Source organism: Colletotrichum karsti (genome assembly GCF_011947395.1).
Source record: "Colletotrichum karsti strain CkLH20 chromosome Unknown Scaffold20, whole genome shotgun sequence".
Classification (NCBI taxonomy): Eukaryota; Fungi; Ascomycota; class Sordariomycetes; order Glomerellales; family Glomerellaceae; genus Colletotrichum; species Colletotrichum karsti.
In genome coordinates this window covers 818564-838564 of record NW_024065920.1, presented here as the reverse complement: position 1 = coordinate 838564, position 20001 = coordinate 818564, and the positions used below count along the sequence as shown (strand labels likewise).

The window sequence follows — 20001 nt, the reverse complement described above, 5'->3', positions numbered from 1 at the left end:
TTCTTCCCAGGTAAGCAGATGTCTATTCTCACGTCCCCCAGAGTTCCAAGAATACTACTAACGACCAACATGCCCTCGTCTCACGTCACACTTCACAGACTCTTATGACCATATCGCGACCCTGCCACCAACATCCGCCCGACTCATTCCGCCCGGCACTCTTCGTTCAGCGCCATTCGTATCGTGACAGCACCCTTCACCTGCCAACTCAGCTGTGTGTGTCGCCCGTCGAAGTGGAATGCGATGCCGCAGGAATGTCCAGCAGCGCCCTCCACAAGTTCCCGTCAGTATCCGTGAAATTGTATGCCCTGTCGAGGTGCTCCACAGCCTCCTCGCAAGCATGGTGACTAGAACCGGCGGTCTCGGCCCAGCTCAACGCTTCTTCGACGGCCATGACGACGACTCGGGTCTGGCTGTCGATGACAACGTCCTTGGCCTCGGAGCCAGGGACGGCAGGCACCTTCTTCTCGCTCGCACTCTTGAGATGCTTCAGGCAGAGGCGGACCTGCGCTGTCACGGTATCGAAATTCGCCGGCTTCTCCCGGGCCCTCTTGCCATCGTACTTTTTGGCGGTCGACCGCAACTTGTCGACCCACAGCTTGATCAGCGTCTGGTCGTCCGCGAACTCCTTCAGCTCCTCGGTGATGTGTTGATTAAAAGCGTCCAAAGACTCTTTATGGACGAAGTAAGCCGTGCTGAGCTGGACTCGGATCTGCGAGATCAGGAGCCGGATCTCAACCAGCCACTGCTCGCGGCGCTGAGCGGTCTTGGCGTCGGCGCGGAGTGGAGTGGCTTTGACGATCTCCTTGCCGGTGCTCTTGTCTTCGCCCTTGCTGGCCCCTCCCTCCTTGCGGACGCCCTCGGTGCCCTGGGCGGCGCCCTTGCCTTTGCCCGACCGCTTGGGTTCCTCCCGGGCCGGCTGTGAGGTCGTCGGTTCCTCGTCCGGGGATGGCGAGCGTCCGGGCGATCTTCCGCTGTAGAAGCCGGCGGCAGGAGACGTCATGCAGGCATGGACGTAAAAGTCGTTCGGCAGGGGCAAGGCCGTGTGCCAGTCGTTGTAGTGAAAGGCGGAGTTCGGGGGCGGAGGCGGCGCCTCGTAAGGATAGTACTGTCGTCCCGAGGGGGGCGGTCTGTAGGAGTACGGCGGCATTGCGCTTGGTAGATGGTCTGAGGTGGTTCTGGCTTGCTTCTGACTGAGTACGGGAGGTATTGTTACCACACGAGAATGAATAATTTCGAGGTGCGGTATGCCCAGGAGAAAGCTGCGGTGACATCAACTGAGCATCGACATCGTGGCGAGACGTCTATATTTGAGAATCTGCGGGATCAATTCTGGACGATGCTGCCTCCAGGCATTCAAGACAAAGGCGGGCGCGATGCAATCAAAGCCCACGAAGCATCAAATGTCACCGCTTGTCTGCTCTGGTAAAGCTGCATTTATGCACAGCTCTCTGCAAGCACTTGTCCGCATCAAAGTGAGCACAGCCAACAACTATCGAGAGGTCGCCAGATTCCTGTGGAAAGAGAGCGAGCGCGTCTCCGAAATACCACGCAATCAAAGCAAACATCGTCCCCAGGAAAGCCATCACCATCTGCCTGCCCTTTCAGAGTTCTCCTCCTCACGAAAACCTTCAACGAAACATCTCATCGACGGGCTATTCCAAAAGACCACCGGCAGCAAAGACAGGGTTACTCCGCGGATGCCGTCATCCCGGAAGGCCAAAAAAAGCTTGTCATTAAAGGAAACGGAACCACGCCTACGGAATCCGCAACGGGCCCGGCGAAGCGGGCGGACGGGAAGAGCGGGCGGGAAACCCCCCTCCCTCTCCTTCATTACCGTCCCCATGTCATGTATTTCGGCTTTCCCGTATCATTCGTTCTTAATCGACAACGCAGAAATACCAAACCACCCAATCCCCATCCCCCTTTTAAGTTTTACAATCAGCCCTCGGATAGCAAGCATAATCATTGCTGTACACAAACGTGGTTTGATCAAAAGAGGCAAAAAAAAAAGAAGACGACCATCGCCACCGCAGAGGGGGCGCGGCAGTGGAGGAGCTCAAGCTCCGCGCGCGGGTGTCCGCGGGACGGGCACTAAGTAAGCTTCGCGGCGCGGCGCGGGCTGGCCGCAGCGCAACGCACAGCTGCGTCTTCTCTTTTGTTTATGCGCTGTGCCGCCGCCCGTATTACGACATCCTCCTCTCGCAAGGTTATGAGGTTTTGCCGATGTATGGAGGCAGAGAGACAACCGTAAGATGGGATTTGGCAAATACGAACGGGGGGCAGCCGAAAGAGGTAAGAAGGAAGCAGAGAAAACACACGTACACCAGATAGACCCTGAGCAGGCAGGCAGGCCGGATTCCACCCAAATCGAAGATTCAAGAAGAAGAGTCCATCTCACGATACCGGTAATAATAAAGAGTACTATTCAAGGACGAAATACAGACACCGAAAACATTAATAAGCCAAAGCAGAAAAACATGGCTCTCTTTATTGCGGGGAGCTCTGGTGGGCCAAAATCGTCTCTTCTTTTCTTTTTTCCCTGTTGAACCTGTTGTGGAGAAGAAAGACCTGAATTGATCGACGTCAGAGGGGGGGGGGGGGGGGGGGGACGGAGAAAAACCTAAAACATTTAAAAAATTTAAAAAACCCCCCCCCCCGCCCCCCGCCCCCCCCCCCCCCCCCCGGAGAAATACCGTAAACCTTGAAACTCTTTGCAAAACCCCCCAACCGGGAAATTACACAATTGTACGGATACTCTTCTCTCTCTACCTTGGTACATCCCAAAAGGGGGGGTTCATCAAGAAGCGAATTGGAGGTTTCTATACGGATACGTTTTGCTCTGGCCGGGTGACTGACTGACCTTCCTTCGCCCGTTTTGCGTCTGATTTATGCGGTTATGCAGAGGAGGACCCGGCGGCGGCGGCTCCTGAATGCAAAATGAGTAGCTAACATGCAGTTTTGGTTGGTAAAGGAAGCCGAGCTGCAGCGCACGGCTGTTTGCATTCTTTTTGCTGCAGAGCCCAGGAATGACGTTTGGTATGTTGGCACAAGGGGTGGGGAGTAATGGCGACAACGCTTTGTTTGCGGCAAGAGCCACCCTTTCCCCTCAAGGTACCTTAGACGCCGTTGCATAACATGGGCCTCTCACATGGGAGACGACAAAGAGTGTTTGTGTTTGAGAAATCTTTGTTTCAATTCTTGTTTGTTTGTTCGTTTTGTGGGTAACTAGACTACCTCATGGTATCAAAGAAAATGAAAATAAGAGGGAAATCAAGTAAACCTCTCCAATTCTCAAGAGACGATGTCGAGATTCTGGCCCGCGTCCACGGGATTCCAGCTCGGGGTTTTTTTGTCCATGCAATCCTATATGCTGGTCGCCGATGCCGCCTGACCCTGATGCAAATCCATCCAGTCCGAAATATGAAAAGAGAAAGAAAAGGAAGAATCATTCGCTGTTGCTGATGCTGGTCTCGTATAGCCGTCCTATCCAGGATCTGGCGAGATATCCCTGAGAATTATCGCTTGTGAACCAGGAGAAAAAAATCAAACACCCCAAAATCAAGATCGTCTTTTCGCCTGGCCTTTCTTCGCTGGTCTCGTCGACGCGTTGCTCCTGAGCAGTCTTCCCTGTCCTCTCTCGGTCGCCTTCTAAGCAACCGCAATTGGGGGCGGGCACTCCTTGTAAATCTCCGTCTTCATGAGTTTGAGTCGTTCGCGCATGTCGAGCAGATCGGCCATCTTCTCCTCGGGCGGGTGTGACATGTCTGCAATCTCCCAGTGCAGAGCCTCGTACTTTTCGTAGAACATCTTGAAACGCGCGGCCTTGCTGACCAGATCGGGGCTAAGCATGCGTTGACGCTTGGGGGCCGTCTTGGTCCGGGCGCTGTCGATTGAAGAGTCGGAAGATTCGATAGCCTTGCGTTTCTTGGGTGCTGACTGTTCGAGATCTGAAGCATTCGTAGGTGGTGACGAAGCCAGAGGCGAAGACTTGGCCGGCGATGTATTCTTGCTCTTGAAGGAGACCCCAGATGAGTTGCGGGGCGAAGCATATGCGCCGTCCGCGGGGCGCTGCTTAAGGTTCACGGGTGCCTTGATCGGCGCCTTTGGCTTCGCCCGTTTCGCAAGGGGTGCACCAGAGCTGGAGCTGCTGTCATCCGCCTCCTCCTCCCGGTGTCGCTTAGGCGGCTGCGACTTGACTGTCTTGATCGCCTCTCGCTCGACTGGCCTCTCCCTAGGCCGCTCAATTGACTTTTCCACCGGTCGCTCAACGGGTCTCTCCACGGTTCTCTCCACAGGCTTGGGCTTCGGCTTGGGCACTGCAATCTTCGGCTTAGGAGGCAAGGAATGCTCAGGCTTCTTCTTAGGCGGAGGTGCGGCGACGGGTGCAGGTCTGGGCTTGGCAGCCGCGATTGTTGCCATTGGCTTGTCTTCCGAGGATTCTGAGTCGGAGTCTGAATTGGTGATAAACTCCGCAGAAAGAACCCGTCCATTTTTGCCAGGTGCAGGTGCCTTCTCTTTGCTCTTGCTCGCGGCGGCCTTCGCCGGGGCAGCCTTCTTCGGGTTCGTAGACAGCAGCCGCTTCGCCGTGGTGTCGGCGGCCTTCTTGGGCTTCGCCGGCAGGGGGTTCGAAGATGATCGTGACATGGTCTCGCCACCCTTCATCTTGAGAACGTCTTCCTCGTCGTCGGCAGGTTCCTGCACCTTGATTTTTGGTGGAGGTGCAGCGGAAGCTTTGGCGATGTTTGCTTGCAGCTTGCTGAGGATTTTGCCCTTTCCTCGCTCCTCCCTGGGGAGGAGCTTCTGCCACTCGGGCTCCGTAGTTGCCAATCGCATCTTGTCGAACTGACGGATCGCGTTGTCGATCGCTTTTTGTCGGGTATCTTGGGTATCATAGTCGTACTTCCACACGTCCAGCTCTCTCCAGTAATTCTTTCTCAGCGCCCACTTCTGAGTATCCTTCTCAAATTGGGCGACCTTCTCCAGGGCGGGCTTGAACTCGTCGTCCTTGCCTTCCCACAGATCTGACAGGTAGTCCTCCGGTCGGTCTTGTACAGCAAGTTCGTGGACAATCATGGATCGTTGCTCCTTGAACTTCTCGACGACTTGCTGCGAAGAGGAGAAGACCGGATTCGTCGAGGGCGAGCTGACGGCTACCAGAGCAGGTGAAGCAGGCGAAGACTTGCCGCCGCCGTTGCCGTATGATGCCATGCTCGACAGCAGCTTTGACTTTGCAGTCTTCCCTGTGGTCTTCTTCGTCGGTAGTGGCCTGTCCATGACTTGCGATCTGTTGCCCCTGTTAGTTGTGCCATGTACACCATGACCCGATCACCGTCCACATACTGCTTCTTCTGTGCCTTCGCCGCGTTGATGGAGTTCTGCAGATTTTCCGTATCTGAGTCCATGCCTGACGACGAAGTCGAAGGGGCACCCTTGGGAGCGGCCTTGGCCCGCTCGGCCTTCTTGGGGGCGTCGGAGCCGGGCAACTTCTTCCATAGTGATGTCGGTTCTGGTAATCGTGTGGCTCGTTTCGTGGATTCGAAGGGTTTCGTGAGGAAGAGGTCGGAGGGGAAGGAGTCGGAGGTCGGAGAAAGGGTGTGGGAGCTGGAGCCGTAGAGCAACGTCTTTGTGGGCAAGTCTCGTCAGCACATATGATCCGCAGGCAAGGCACCGCATGCATTTGGCAATGTTGAGCGTTCCGTTCCCGCCGATGTCTTCGAGCGGTAGCGATGCAGCGTTTGTCATGCATGCAGGCAGCACCAGGTGGTGGCTCTTCCCGTCGGTGAGACAATGGGATTGTGGTCGGGGTTCTCGGAATGGCGGACAAAAATACTGGATGCTACTTACCGGGCTGCTCCCGAGGGACAATTGGAGGTCCTCACCACTCTGGACGCACTTGATCAGGTCCTCGAGGACGTGATCGGAGAGGTTAATGGTGAAGGCCTGGGGAGGAACGGGGTTCCCCGAGGCGGCCGAGCTCTCAAGAATGAGGCCGGTATCCGGGACCCTGATGGAAGGCATCGTGGATCTCGAGAGGTCACGCGAATCGGTTCTGTTGAAGGGCGGTTGCACCTAGCATGCTCTGGTTCGAATGACCAAAGGAGCAGCAGGGAAAACGACGAGAGGATTTGTCGAATCGGAGGTTCTAAGGGAGAAAGGTCGATCGGAGAAGTGAGTCGGCGGTGGTGGAAGTTGGTCGTGGTAATCTCGCAAGGTTGCGTGTATTATTCTCGCAGGCGGATATGGAGCGGGTAGGCAGGACGTCACACAGCCATGGCCAGTGGAAATAGGGTGGTGCTCGGTCGCAAGCAGGAAAGGGAAGAGAAAAGCCCGCTTGTGCCGGTGAATCAGATCTCGTCTGAACAAATACAAGAACCAATCTTGCTCAATCCAGAAAAACACAACAGTGAATGGTTTGCCCCAAAGGTGGGAGAGTGGTGAGGAGAAAGAGTGAAGGTGAGAGAAGCAGTCGAGGAGGTCAGGAACAGGAGGAGAGAGTATCCATCCTTACAGTATGGTACGGTACGGTACGGATGGGATAGGAAGCACAGCCAGTCAGCCCAGCCCAGGTTCGGCCCCCAGCCAAAGTGGATGGGCCATGGATGATGGGTGGGATTTGGCGGGAGACAGAGACAGAGAGGTACCTCACCTCCACTGAGTGACCAGCAGCCCAGAGCACGCCGGACCGCAGCAGGACCACCTCCAGACGCAGCAGGGCACCCATCGGCACTAATTAGCGTAGATACTTGATGCGGTACATGAGAATCATGGCGGATGGAATGATGATGCCGCTGTAATGTGCACTGAAGCCCGCTGGAGAAATGGTTCAGTGGTAGAGACCCTACGGTGAACCAGGTAGATCTCATGTACCTTTTCCCCATGCGAGACAGGCTGCCGCGCCTGGCCAATAAGTGGTACTTGGCATGTACTTTGCTAAGTTCATCGGCTGAGTTCCCAGCAACAGCGACGAGGGGGGCAGAATGAGGAAGAGGGGACCCACCCTGGGTGCGATCTCATGGGCAACCAGCGTCTGTGACTGGCTGAGTAGCCGGTCGCGGTCGGGGTCTGGTCACTTTTGCTGGTCGCCTGGTGCTTGTACCTCCCGTACCTCTGACCCTTTTGGCGGGAACGACAGGGGTGGCCGGGGTCGCCCAAGACAAGGGGGTGGGCCTGAGGTATCTCACACTCAGAAAACCACCCGGGATACAAAGTTGCGGCTTACATAAGGCACCCAAGTGTCTTCCATCTACGAGAAAACCCCCCGAACCCTTGACCCCAACTAAAAAGCCTGCCGCCCAGAACGCTGACAATAATAACTCCCGACCAGCCCAGAGAGGATGAGTTACAAGTACTGAAGTAACTAAGGTAGTCGAGGCAAAAGATGAGGTAGAGTGTGAGGCCTTGACGGAACACGATGGGACATCCTGGGGCGCCTCAGGGCTGCTGACTGATGAAGTGAAGCGGAGATGGTGAGTTGGATCACTCAGAACCAGTCACGCACTCATGCTGCCATGCCCATGCCACATGGACAGGACGTATCATGGTTGAAGCACACCAGACACTGGACGGGGCTGGTATTGGGATTGGGAAGGGACTGGAGAATCGTGACCGCAAGACCACACTATGACCGCCTACCAATGACTGAACAGTGTGGGCGACCGACAATGAATGGCTAGGTAAACATGCGTCAAAACGTCCGCCAAGGCAAATTGGGCACTGCTCCCGACAGCGGCCGCCGTGATCCCTCTTTCCATGCCGTATGTCCGTCCGTACCTTACCTGAAGGTATGGTTAATTTTTGGCCTTTCTCCCGCTACTTTGAGTACGGCGGGCGCAGTGTGGCATGGCATCCATCTGAGCCTCTCTCCATCCCCAACTGGAGTCACGGGGTCCCCACCTGACAGCATGTCAGGAAAGACGTGAAGAAACCGTATTAGATGAAGAAGAAACTGTAAAACATGCGCCTCCAGCAATTGCGTCCAGTCCATAGCAAAGTCGAGAGACCCTAATGCCACATCCAGGCCTCGTCGTGTCAAAAAAATACACGAGCTGAGCTGCACGGTAGGTGCTATTTGGATTTCCGTATTTTCGGCCTCAGCTGTTCCCTTCCCAAAGCCTGCCAAAAGACCGGTCCCCTGGACTGATTGGATATGTCGTTGCGCCGGGTCGTCTGTTCCCACCTTATGGAAGCCCAAGACTTCTTCCCTGCCCCCTGCTGTTATTCGTCTTTCCCGGACTCCCTCATCACGCCCTCATTTATGATAAGATTTCAAAGGGAAAGGAACAGTCCGGAAGAGCACTCGCTTCTCCTCCTCAACGGCAACGGAAACGGCGGCAGACATGGCGTGGCAAAACAACCCGCCGTCGTGTCTGCCTTTGTCTCGCTGTTTCCATGGATTGGTACCTCAATCCAATATCAATCATGTATGTTTCTGGTCTCGTGTGGGGACAGAAACATAGTGCAACCGCACGCCGACTTTGGCAAGACGGGCTTCCGTCAACACTGAGGAATTCAACCTTCTCGGGTCTTGTCCAGCGCTCTGCAATGCTATACTGCAGCGCACCATTCTCTCTCTTGTTGCTTCTTTGCCTCAAAATGTTTGAACGACGGGCTATCCGTCCAAACTTGACACACGGCCGCGAACCTTAATGGAATCTGAATTGGGGGCACTCGGGGCCAAAACCGCTTTGTCCGGCCCAGCCCAGTCCCAGGTCGACCGTAGCTAGCGGATCTGCCACCCGAACGTGGCTCTCGCCGTCTCAACTGTAACATTGTTACATGTTCCCTCCATCCCTCTGTCTCTCGGCCCCTCGCCGACCTTTGCCAATTGGCAAACGTCTGTACGCACAGCAACTGTTTCTGCATGTACACGGATATACGTGCTTCCGCTGGCAGCCGACACAGATTAGATGCGACGACAGAGACCACTCGGCATGCCTGGTTTGGACGCATTGATTGGTGATGATGTTCAAGATGGCCTTCTTCTCTTCCTCGTTGGTTGTTTGGAATCTTCGCACTATCGACAGTCGACAGCCCCCCACTTGTATTCGTAGGGACGAGGCCGATCCACTGCCGTGCTACTCTACAGCACTATCCTCAGGTGAGAGATGGTCTCCTGTCTTGTCCTGGTGCTTTGGTACATTGTGCTACCCTCCTCCTTGGGCTGAGTATTCAGGGCGTACCTCGACTGCAGATGTCTGCCTGTCCCTACTCTGCGGATACATAGGTTCCAAGCTGCGACCGTGGTTGGTGGGTGCACTGGGCCAGGAGCGGCTAGTGCCCACCCTGCCGGGCCTTGAACGGAGGCAAATGTCGCTCGTTTGATGATTGACAAAGATTGCTGGCTTTGATACCGGGGGAGTATCCCGCCAGACGGGTCGTCCGTAGGGCATTCGATAGCCGGAGCGCCTTGGTGAAAGCCATATAACGAAACGTATATAGAAGATGGACTAGTCGGAGGTGAACTGCAGATGGGCGATTCAGGTTCTTGTGTAAAGGTCTGATTCTCTTCTGATGCCCTGAAAGCATGGCAGTGCGTACGGATGACTGACGGCGAGGTGGTGTCGCTGGCGTGGCTGACCTCACATCTTCGGCCCTCTTGTGTTTCTTGGCTCAACTCAACTCGACTTCACCTATTGCGGCGTGTAGCCGGTGACCGATGGGATTATGTCGCGCGTAACGTTGACTAAGTTACTGACCGGTACGTAGTGTGCGCCGTCGTCCCACACGGCGCGAGTTGTCGCTGGTGTCGGCGAGCGTGCCTGACGAGCCCCATTCGGTGTAGGCCGCTCTAGTGTACGAGTTCTGGGTTACAAGAATGCCACCACCCACGCCATGCGCATGCCTCGCACGCATTCGCTCGACTCATAGCCGGCAAAATGCTAATCTTTCGAGTCGAGGACCATCGCTGTTGCTGCCGCCGGGAGAACGGTTCAATGCGGCGGAGGATGGACGGAAAGCACGAATTCGCGGGATCGACTTTGGTCGCAGTCTGGCTCTGAGATTCCATTAAGGTGGTCCCGGCTCGGGTTCGGCGCATGGGCGGAATGCGAGGCGTTGTATCCGTACTGTCCGTACCTTAAAGGTAAAGTGATGGCGAGGTTAAGCAAGGTAAGGTGAGGGGAAGCGCGCAGAAGCAATTCACGTCGTCAGGGTCGTCTCCTGTCGAACGGAACGACGGACGGACGGGTGTAGGTTGTATTTGCCATTGCAGGTGTATGATGTGTATCCGTACCTGGGCTTTCCTTCCCTTTGGCTTCCGGCGCTGCAGCTGAGCGGACCTCATGAGGATCCAATGGATCCATTCTCGCTTGCTGTCAGTTGACTCCCTGGTCCGTTGGCCCGTTGTCGAGCCTGTGGATGCAGTGCAGAGAGCTTCCGCCTCGAGACGCATCATGTTGTGTTGTTCCTGAGTCACTGACATCACCGGATGGAGGCGACAGCGGAGCTGGTTGGATTGGCATTGAACAACCAACTTTGAAGTGATTGACTTCCATTAGACGCCGCGCAAATTTCGGTGAGATTGGTTTCCTGGCGGGCTGCAAAGGGAGGCAAGAGCGGTCTAGAGGTTAGGGGTCAGTACTCTGTCAGGAACCCAAAAGAAACCAATAAGAAAAAAGGAGAAAAGAGGCGGACCGCGAGAAATGCATGGGTGAAGTTCCGCGGTGTTTGAAACGAGACAAACACGCGGCGGTCGACAAGATTGATAGCTCGTCATGTCGAGGGTTTCCTGCAGCGGACCTTACGCCTGACACCATTCGCTCTGGAAGCTTGCCCATAGCCGTTGTTCGTCCAATTCGTAGTCGTTGTTGTTGCTGGCGATGGTGGTGGTCATGGTGTTGCCGCTCCCATCCAGCCATCCAGTGCCCAAGTGGATGGTGACGAGGTGTGCCGGGGGCGCGGGAGAATCGCTCTTGGTTGCAGCCACGAGGTCATGTACCGCTGCAGTACCTACCCAGGTACGTACCTCACCTTGCTCACGCTGTGGGGAATGCAAGTGGTGATGTGGATCCCGTCTGGGCGTGGATGTATTGCTCCTGCCTGGACAATACTAAGGTACGTACACGAAGTACATCCGTCCGTCAATCCATTTTCTCTCCCCAGAGGGCAGCCACACACTGCACTCATCGGCCGGCAAGCCAACTCTCTGAGGTGCTTGACAACATCCATCTCATAAGGAGAAAAAGAATTTAGGCATGTAGGTACGGATACTCCAAGAGCAGATGGCCTGTTCCCCCGGAATGACGAAAAAAGAAAAACACAAATCGACGCTGCATCTCTTCGCAGCAAGATCGAGCTATCTGTTATTGACTGGCCCCTGTCACGAATCTATCTCCATCAACTCTTGACGTCTTCAATTGCGAACAACCCTTACTTTTTCTTTGTCTCTCTTTTGTTTTTTGCCGTGCTGCTTAGACTGTTTTGGAGTCGAGAGTCTGTCTGAACTCTCAACTATATTGTTCCTCCGTAAGGTGCTGGGGTCGGGATGCCGATGCAGTTGTGAGCCCTTCCCGTCAGGTCCCCTCCCCGTGGGATTTCAGAATAAGAGCTGGACCCGTTCTGGATTCTCATAGCGTCGGGTCCTCGAAGCCAGACGGAGGCTTGCGTAGTGTGGGATGAATGGTGCGGGATGAGACCTGAACCATGTGGCTCCTGTCGAGAACCCTCTATCTCTCCATCCGAGAAGACGGTCAGAAGAGCAATAAGTCAAAAAACGTTTCTGGGTTGTCCTTGCCAAAGTTGTTGTGCTGCGCGCCTGCGCCTGGCCGCGGCGTCACACGGGACAGCCATCACGATTCTGTACCTTCGTACTCAGGTTGATTCATAATGCCGTCGGCGATCGAGCCTTGTCCAGATGACAAGTATGAGGCCCACACCTAGTCACATTCGTCTTCTCCTTCCTCGCTGTCATTGTTTCTGTCAGCTTCGGTGAATTCGTACATGACGGCGCAAGGCAAGCAAAGCAAAGCTCGTGACTGGGGGGTTGTTAGCCGCCGATCGATGTTGGTCGTCAGCGCCTCGTAGCATCCCGGTGACAGGTTGGCTACACCAACAACTAGGTACTGCCACAACGGACTCGAGTCGATCCATCATCTGCCCTGCTGGTCGTGTTCGATGGATATTTTTGCCGGGAAGACGGCTGATGGCAGCTGGATGGTCGGCCCCAGCGCAATCTGAACTGACGGGAACCGCAAACCGCAAACTGCTGCACGTCTGCGAAACAGAGCCGTTCGGGGTAGTCTTGGTAGCTGTCTCAACCTCGACTGAAACACATCTTTTGGGATTTCCCCCCTTGCTTGTCTCGGTCTCTGCCGTTTTCCCTGGGGACTGGGCCTCAATGATAGGAGACACAGGGGAAAAGACTTTCTCTGTTCTCGGTGGGGACCTGAAGCGACATGAGGTGTGGGTTCTACTGTGGTTGGCCTTCCATTCGTTTTCCACGCCTGATAGAGTCGGACTGTACATTTCTACTCCAAGGTACCTTACACAATGGTGGAAATGGTATGGTGTATGGTGATGGTAAGGCAGTGAGGACGCTGGGTTATGAGGCTAGACGAGGCGAAAGCAACGACCAAAGAAAACGGTTTGCGCAAGCCACCAATCTGTTACTGGGCGTAATGAAGGCCTCACTGTCATCATTCGAGTAGAGCAAGGTAGGGTGGGCAGTCCAAGGCTGATGTTGTGTTACTTTCCAACCCCAACCTGCAACTGTCCTGCGAGAGAGTCGTCGACCTGAGGAACTAACTACCTTATGGAAGGTATCTTGGTGCGTATGTCAGGCAGTGTCTCGGCGCCACGAAGAAGGAACGTACCCCTCTCCTTTGACTGACGCTTTCCAGTCGAGTCGACGGCAGCAATATGCAGAAGGAAAGTGCCACTCCTTCCTGCCTTCCCTACCCGTGCCCGTACCTACCTCAACTGTCATCCAGCAAGAGCCCCGAGCCTCGAAAGAGATGTCAGGTCGCCATTGCCGTCACAAATGCCGTCATCTGCCGGTTCCAACCAAGAAACAAGAGACTTCTTACAGCCCATGTCTTGTCATTTGACTTCCTCCAACAGTCTACGGATACCTTGACGTAGGTCAACATTTGAGGTGAGAAAAGGCCGCCGACGAACAGCTAACACCCAACAACCCCAACACCCAAAAGCGTTCGACAGCACGGACGGCATGGCTTCAGCCGGACTATGCCTTAGCGATGGTTTGCCTCTGCCCTCTGCGCTCTGCGCTCTGCGCTCTGCGCGCCCTGCACGATCGAGACAGAACGACGGGCGCATCGACGATCCGCCGCCCCCAGGGCAGAAGCAATCATCTTGCTCAACCGAATTCCAGTCGCCAACCCGTTGCCGGTTGTGTCTACCGATACGTACTTCTACCTCCAGTTCAGCCAGCCAGCCAGCGAGCAGCCTCGATCAGCCTTCCCCGGCGTTCCCGCCCCTGGCCTCCCGCCTTCCAATCATCCGTTGAGCCTCTTGTTCCTGGCTGCGCGGGCATGCATGGCTGTGCCTCTTGACATTGGGTTCCCTTCTGTTCTCTCGACCGACTTCCATTCGCCACAAGCAAGGCAACCCAGGCACCCGGGATGGTACAGCCTTTGAATCCAGTCGTCCAGATGTTAACCACCGAAATATTCTGACCCGAGCTGACGAGACCGACTCTGGATTCCTTTTACGGCCCTGTCTCGGCAACGAACCTTAATACGAGCCGTTGTCACTTGCGACGTCTTCCAGCCCTCGAATAACCTTACTTCGGGCACCTCAAAGCTGCCCTGGGTCTGGGTACGCATGCCACGCAACAACGTGAGCATACTTGTTTGTGCCTTACCCAATCCCAACTTCACACGCCACGACGGGGGACTGGGACATTGCAAACAGAAAAACGGGCATTCATTGCCCCACCGCAATAAACATCGGGGAGACTGCCAAAAGTTCAGACGTCGATGATACAGCAAAGGCCCAGAGGGAACTTCCATGGACCCAGCATAAGCGTCCAATTTCTTACATTCGCCGACCGACCTCGTCTGCCAGCGAATCCGTCTTTTCCCCAGACGTTTTAATCTATCTGCCGTCGTTCAGATGTTTGATGCTGTCGCTCGAGCAGCTGGCGTTACCCTCGACGCTTGCTGCCACGCCTGTCCATGTCCTGTAACGGGAAAGGAGAAACACGCCGAGGCGGTTGGCGGGTGCTAGGCTCTGCTGCTCGTTGCAAGGGGGCAGCAAGGTCCGCACCCAAATATATCCCGCCGATCCCACGTTGGCTGGCGGCGGAGCAGAAAATAGCAACCCACAATCGACGGCGTGACAGGGAATCAGCGACCTTACGGATATGTCAACATGATCCAACTCACGCAGAATGGCCTCAATGACCTGCTGAGGGCCAGTGTGTCTCCCGCGCGACAACCCCACGATCAGACACGGCTCGAGCCACGCTTCCCGGTAACGGCGTGGGGTCAAGCGCCATCTCCTGGGACACCACGGTACCATCAGCTCAAGACGTCTGAGTGGTACTTGAAGACGATGACGGAGCCGATATATAACATCAGCTTACTTGGGGGCCCGGAATAGGACCGAAACCCAACGCGGGAGCGAAAATACAGGTATATCCAGCATCGACAGCCAGCTGTAAGCTGAAGGAATAAATCCACAACACGAAGAGGAGCCTCCGTACAGTGATACGAACAATTCTTACTGAGTTGCTGCTCAGGCAATGGCAACGCCTTCGTCCTTTTCGACAAAGCCATCTCGCTCGGCTTCTAGCCTTCTCATACCGGCTTCAAGATCTAAGCCAAAATCGGCAGTGCGTTGAGATATCTCACGACGCTCGCTTCTCCAACGCCCTTCTCTTCTCCGGGCTTGAGCGACGCTTCTTCTGGCTTCATTCTTCCAACTTGTCTCAAATAATGAATTAGCCCGGGACAATCGAGAAGTCGTTCCCGGGTTGATTGGTGGATGCAAGCTCATCCGAAAGGGTGTAGGTACACAAGAGATACATGCCTCCCTTCCCCGCCTCGCTGCCAACTCGGGGCCTGGATGCCGTGGCTCAGTCGATAGATTCGAGCGCTGCAGGACATTCTCCAACCCCGGCTTATGGCTGCCGCCCGGCTCACTGGAAAAAGCCGGTCATGCGAGTTCCCAGTCAACGAGCGAGGGGCAATTAAGCCGCGATATTATGTGCTTTTCCTCCGATTCGGCTCTTCTCTTGTGGAAAGCGAAGACTGCCTTCCATGCCGCGGGACATTGGTTTCAAGCCAGCCAGAGGCATCATTGTAAGACACGAAAACTGCTGTGTAGCACCATCTGCTCGAACGGGTTACTCCATCCGAAGATGGCGGGCATGTCGGACGGCTACACACAGGAACTAGCGTCGAGTGTGCTTGCTGGCGGACACCAAAGATGCAAAGAAGAAACCTTGGACAGTTGAGGCAGAGACAAGATGAGAGTTCGGATCGGATAAGTAAGACCGGCTACTGTCCCGTGCGTATCGAACCTTCTCATGGGAAGACGAGCGGACCAACCGACTCGCAGAGCCAGCCGGGCTGGTCCCGCTCCGTCCACCACCACGATGTCCTTTGAACCCAATCAAATCGGCTGTCGGACTCAAGGGATCCAACTCAATTCGACGAGTGAAGCAGGCATGATAATTAGCATCCACCCGACAAGTAAGAAGCACAACCGAGAAAAGGTGGTGGTGAGGGGCGAGATTGGAATCAACCGCGCTCAATACTCCTCGCTCGACGTCCCTCCGTTCCGGTGCTCGATTCGGGACCTGATCTTGAAGATCATCCCCTGCACTGGGACCCTGGATTGATCGTCCCTGGAGCTTGCGGGCCCTCGCAAACCGCACCGCACCACGTTACCTGACGTTCCTCCGTCTGCCAACGACACGTCTTAGGCAGCCACAGTAAAGGTTGTTGCTAGATTTAATTGCGCATACATGTCGCGCTACAACTATACAGGAACATTGCAATGAATTGATTACTCCGGCGCCGCCCTTGGAGTTCCATTTCCCCGCTTCCAGCTCACGGCAAGAGTAAGGTACATCGCGAGTACGCCCAGCCCTTTTTGAGTTTTGTGGAGAGGTGAACAACGGCGACGGCGGCAGAACCACCACCACCACCGCACACCCTCGGACCACACGCGTCTAAACGCTTTAGAGAATGGCCCGCAACTCGGGATGCTAACGTGGTGCCCTCCAGAAGAGGACATCAGGAAGGTCGTCGTCAAGAAGGTCTCCCGGACTCACTGATTTCAACTTCCTGGCATGGGCCATTTGGAGAGAAGACCTTCTCCATTACCCGTATACGACAGCGGTTGGAGTCTCCTTACATTTCAGAAGTGGTCCTGAGGACCATTGTAGAGAGACGACTTTTGTCCTCAATGCGTCGCAGATCATTTGGAGAGACATCCCGCCGCCGCTGACTCTGGCTCTCTCTCCACCACGTTCGAACGAAGCGCCCCCCGTTACATTCTTTTCCCTTCCCGTCGTGTAGATCCGGCAGCAGCCAGCCACCGGTCGCCGAGTCCAGGCAAAAGCGGGTTTCTCCCCTCCATCATCTGGCGTCGACCGTACATAGCGTGGGCAGCGCTTTCCTTGGCTCTTAGCGCATGCCCTCAGGAAGTAATTCGACGCCAGGCGCGGGTCCAGAAGAAGAATCGGCTGTAGGAAGAAATCTGGAACATGGGCGTCTGGCTCTACCTACCCTCCTAAGTACTTACATTACCTACCTGTTCTATGTACCAATAGCCAGCCCTAGCCAGTCTTCTGCCGTAGGTCGGCGTCAGGTGAGAGAGCCCGAAAAAGCAGAGTCGGACGGGCCCCCGAGACCTCCTACCCGAGAGATGCCAAGCCCAACTGGGTTGTCTTCAGAAGCTGGATCCTCTCCATCCCCTGTCGCCGTGTGCTCCGTTCTCCTCCGGTACGTATCAGCACCTTTGAGGTACCTGACCTGACGGCGAACGACACCGGGTAGTTGCTGGGTGCCTGACAGCACCAAAGTCTCCAAATGCCACTTAGAATGTGACCTCACTCCGAGACCATGTGGAGCGCTGAAGGCCGACAGAGAGGCACCTGCACTCCGAATTCCAGCCGGACCAACGTCCGCGGCGAAAGCGGCCGTCCTCGCGCATCGCCTCGGGAAATCTTGATGCGCAACACCAAAAGAAACGAGGGCTCCATGGCGGGCCGACTCGCGTGTCCAGGCCCCGACGGAGGGCGAATGGATATGCAGTGTAGATAGGTTTTGCCTGGTCGGTAGCTCTACATGGCAAACAGCTCTCTATCGGCCGAGGAGGAGGAAGAGGGGGTTGGCAAGACCTAACCAGCCGGTTTCCAAAGTGTCGGGTCGTCATAATTCCAAGGATGTGTGTGTGCATATGTGCGCAATTCGATCAAACTGCAGAGGGGAAGATGCGAGACTTGAGACGAAAAAAGGTGCCCCGAAAGAGGCACTGGCCTCGTCCGCGCCTGTGTTATATATCCTGGTTCATCATAAACGGGTTTCTCGGATCCTAGACACCTTGGGGTCGATCATTGGAAAGCTGCTGGTATCTGTAGGTGTTGGGGATCTGCAGACGCCGAAAGAGCCTCATATCCCAGGACCTCGGCGTGGAATCACAAAGGGAGACGATATCACGACTTATTATACCATACACACATTTCTACTTCCCTCGCCCTCTCTCAACCCGTCCGTCCGTCGGCTTCGGCTCCGGAGCCGTGTGAAGGGAAACACGGGTGGTGCTGGGTCTGATTCGTCGCATTGGGTCCGTCTGAAACGGCACGTCGACCGTGGTTCCCTGGCCTTTTTTTTTTTCGTGACGGGACAGGTGCTCGTTGACATGTCTGTCGAGATGCCGAGGAACTCGTGGGAGAGAGGGGGGGCGGTTGGAGGAGAGAGGTGCTGTGCCTAGCTCGGGTTTACGAGGCTTGATATCTTCTTCGATAGGTTGTATATCCTGATTAATGAGATCAAGGAGCTGACCTATCTAATACGTTAAACTGTAAAAAGATTGTGGAAGAGTTCCTGTGTTTTGCGTGTAGTAAGAGGAATTGATCTTGGCTGCGTGTCGCTGCAGTACGGGATGGAATTGAGGTCGTTTGCTTTGTATATGTTTATTTTATGACGAGGAAGAAAGAGAGTGAGAGAGGGATATGAAGGGTTCTTCGCTTCTACTGCAGATGCCTTGAGATAGAGACCGAACTGTCGACTCGTCGATGATACGTTTTTCGATAGGCATGTTCGAGATACGACGCGCCATTGCAGTTGGTTAACGACGTCGTCGTCCTATCTGTGAAAAGTGACGATCGCGCTGTTTACGGCGGCTCTCTTCCCCAGCCAGACTTGTTTTGACTTTGCCATTAGATCAGTCCTTCTTTTGGGCCATTGGTTGTCAAGTTCAAGCGTTCCTCCCTCACCGTCCTCGTGCCAGACACCATCACGGCTAACGCCCGTTTCAGTCCCTTCATGTAGAACTCAATTACCCAGACGGGGAGGAAAATATAAAGTGACCCAGCCACGTGCTCAAACCGAGGTAAAGAGGTGTCGTCCCTAATGATGCTTCTCTCAGCTGCAGCGGGTGCGTAGTAAAGATGTCTATTGTAGCGGTAGAAGAACGAGCTCCCGCCTACCAAAGAGGATAACCATGTCGAGATGCCGAACAGAAAGCACTTCAACTTCACACCCCCCTTTTGAGTATCTCTTCCGACATCGAAGCAATCCGCATACGCGCCTTTGCAAAAAATGTCATGTCCCATTATCCCATATCAGGCTGCTAGTCTTGAAAAGCCGCCCCCTAAAACCTCGTACACCATATTAACATTGAGCCGTCTCCGGGGTGTCGTATGTAAACAGGTGGTTTTCGGCTCGGTTCGCTTCGCTTATTGAGTCTTGAAGAGGAGGATTGCGCAGTGGCCGAGGTAGAAGTAGATGAAGTGCTTTGTCTCTGTAAACGTGTCATAGGTCAGTTACTGTACGTCGGCATTGCATCGTGTTTCTCGAGGTGTCGTGGTGGGGAGAGGTCGGAAAACTGTGAAAGGAACTAGACTTTGGTAGACGTACCGTGCGTGACGAAGCTGCCAAAGTTGCGGCCGACAATGCAGTGCCATGTAGGACCCTTGCGCTCATCGAACTAAGCATACCGAATCGTTAGCCACCGTACCACAGCGGGCAAGAATAGGCACCGAGACTTACAGTACGCTTGATGTGCTGGGCGATGTCCTGCAACTAGTGTTAATGTACGTCTGCGACGCCAGCTAATGGAACATGAGGTCCGCATCAGAATCGCACCTTCTCAATGGTGAACTTGGCCATGGCCTCCTGGGCTGTGGAGGGGTCGTCAGTACGGCGGCGGGGTTGCAGGAGGGGCCTCCGGAGATGACGTTACGTACCGACTTCGATGCACTCCTGTTGCATATCCTCGGTCTGCGATCGTCAACATCACCGCTCGAAAGTGTTGTTCTTGTGCTTGTCGGGGCTCACCATGTCGGCGCTCTTGACCTGAGCTAGATTCCAATCCGCGTCAGCCTTGCCACGACTTCGCAGACCGCTTCGGAGCTTGCACATACCTTCCAACTTGTCCCGGGGAGCGGGTGAGGCGCTCTGCTTGACGTCGGCCATTGTGAATTCGGGAGAAACGGCGGGTCCGGTGGCTATCGTATCGTCGTCAGCCTCAAAACAGCATCGTACTTGCGCGGGCGAAGCAAAGAACCCCTTTTCTGGTTGAACGTCGAATGCTGCGCCTCCGGCTTCAGGGCTACTTACTTGGTCGATTTGACTATGCAGGAGCTGTTAGCAAGCGTATATGAGCGGTTCCGATAACCCACTTACACTGCGAGGCTCAAGAGGAGGAATTGGCTGAGGTTGAACTTGTCTTTGTGAAGTGTTGTCGCGTGTTGGGCCAGCCTGACGACGGCCGCGACTGGAAGGGGTCCATTAGATCGAGTCGGGTTGCTTTGGTGCACGGGCCACATATCCTTGCCGGCATCTCAGTCATGCGCTAACCATTGAC

General features: G+C 55.0%; 3 protein-coding genes across 3 annotated transcripts; all 3 read right to left on the bottom strand.

Moving 5' to 3' along the window:
• Positions 1–208: 208 nt before the first annotated feature.
• On the bottom strand, positions 209–1150 carry CkaCkLH20_06830 (uncharacterized protein; the record flags this gene model as incomplete). Its single annotated transcript, XM_038889547.1, has 1 exon — positions 209–1150. One exon carries the CDS (start codon positions 1148–1150, stop codon positions 209–211), a length of 942 nt encoding a protein of 313 aa, XP_038745359.1.
• A 2501-nt stretch (positions 1151–3651) lies between these two features.
• On the bottom strand, positions 3652–6021 carry CkaCkLH20_06829 (uncharacterized protein; the record flags this gene model as incomplete). The annotated part of the gene is made up of 3 exons (XM_038889546.1): positions 3652–5287; positions 5344–5624; positions 5848–6021. The coding sequence occupies 3 exons, from the start codon at positions 6019–6021 to the stop codon at positions 3652–3654; spliced, it is 2091 nt and encodes a 696-aa protein (XP_038745358.1).
• Positions 6022–18871: 12850 nt separating this feature from the next.
• On the bottom strand, positions 18872–19963 carry CkaCkLH20_06828 (dynein light chain type; the record flags this gene model as incomplete). The annotated part of the gene is made up of 7 exons (XM_038889545.1): positions 18872–18936; positions 19053–19122; positions 19185–19211; positions 19281–19315; positions 19382–19415; positions 19473–19767; positions 19821–19963. The coding sequence occupies 7 exons, from the start codon at positions 19961–19963 to the stop codon at positions 18872–18874; spliced, it is 669 nt and encodes a 222-aa protein (XP_038745357.1).
• Between the last annotated feature and the right edge of the window lie 38 nt (positions 19964–20001).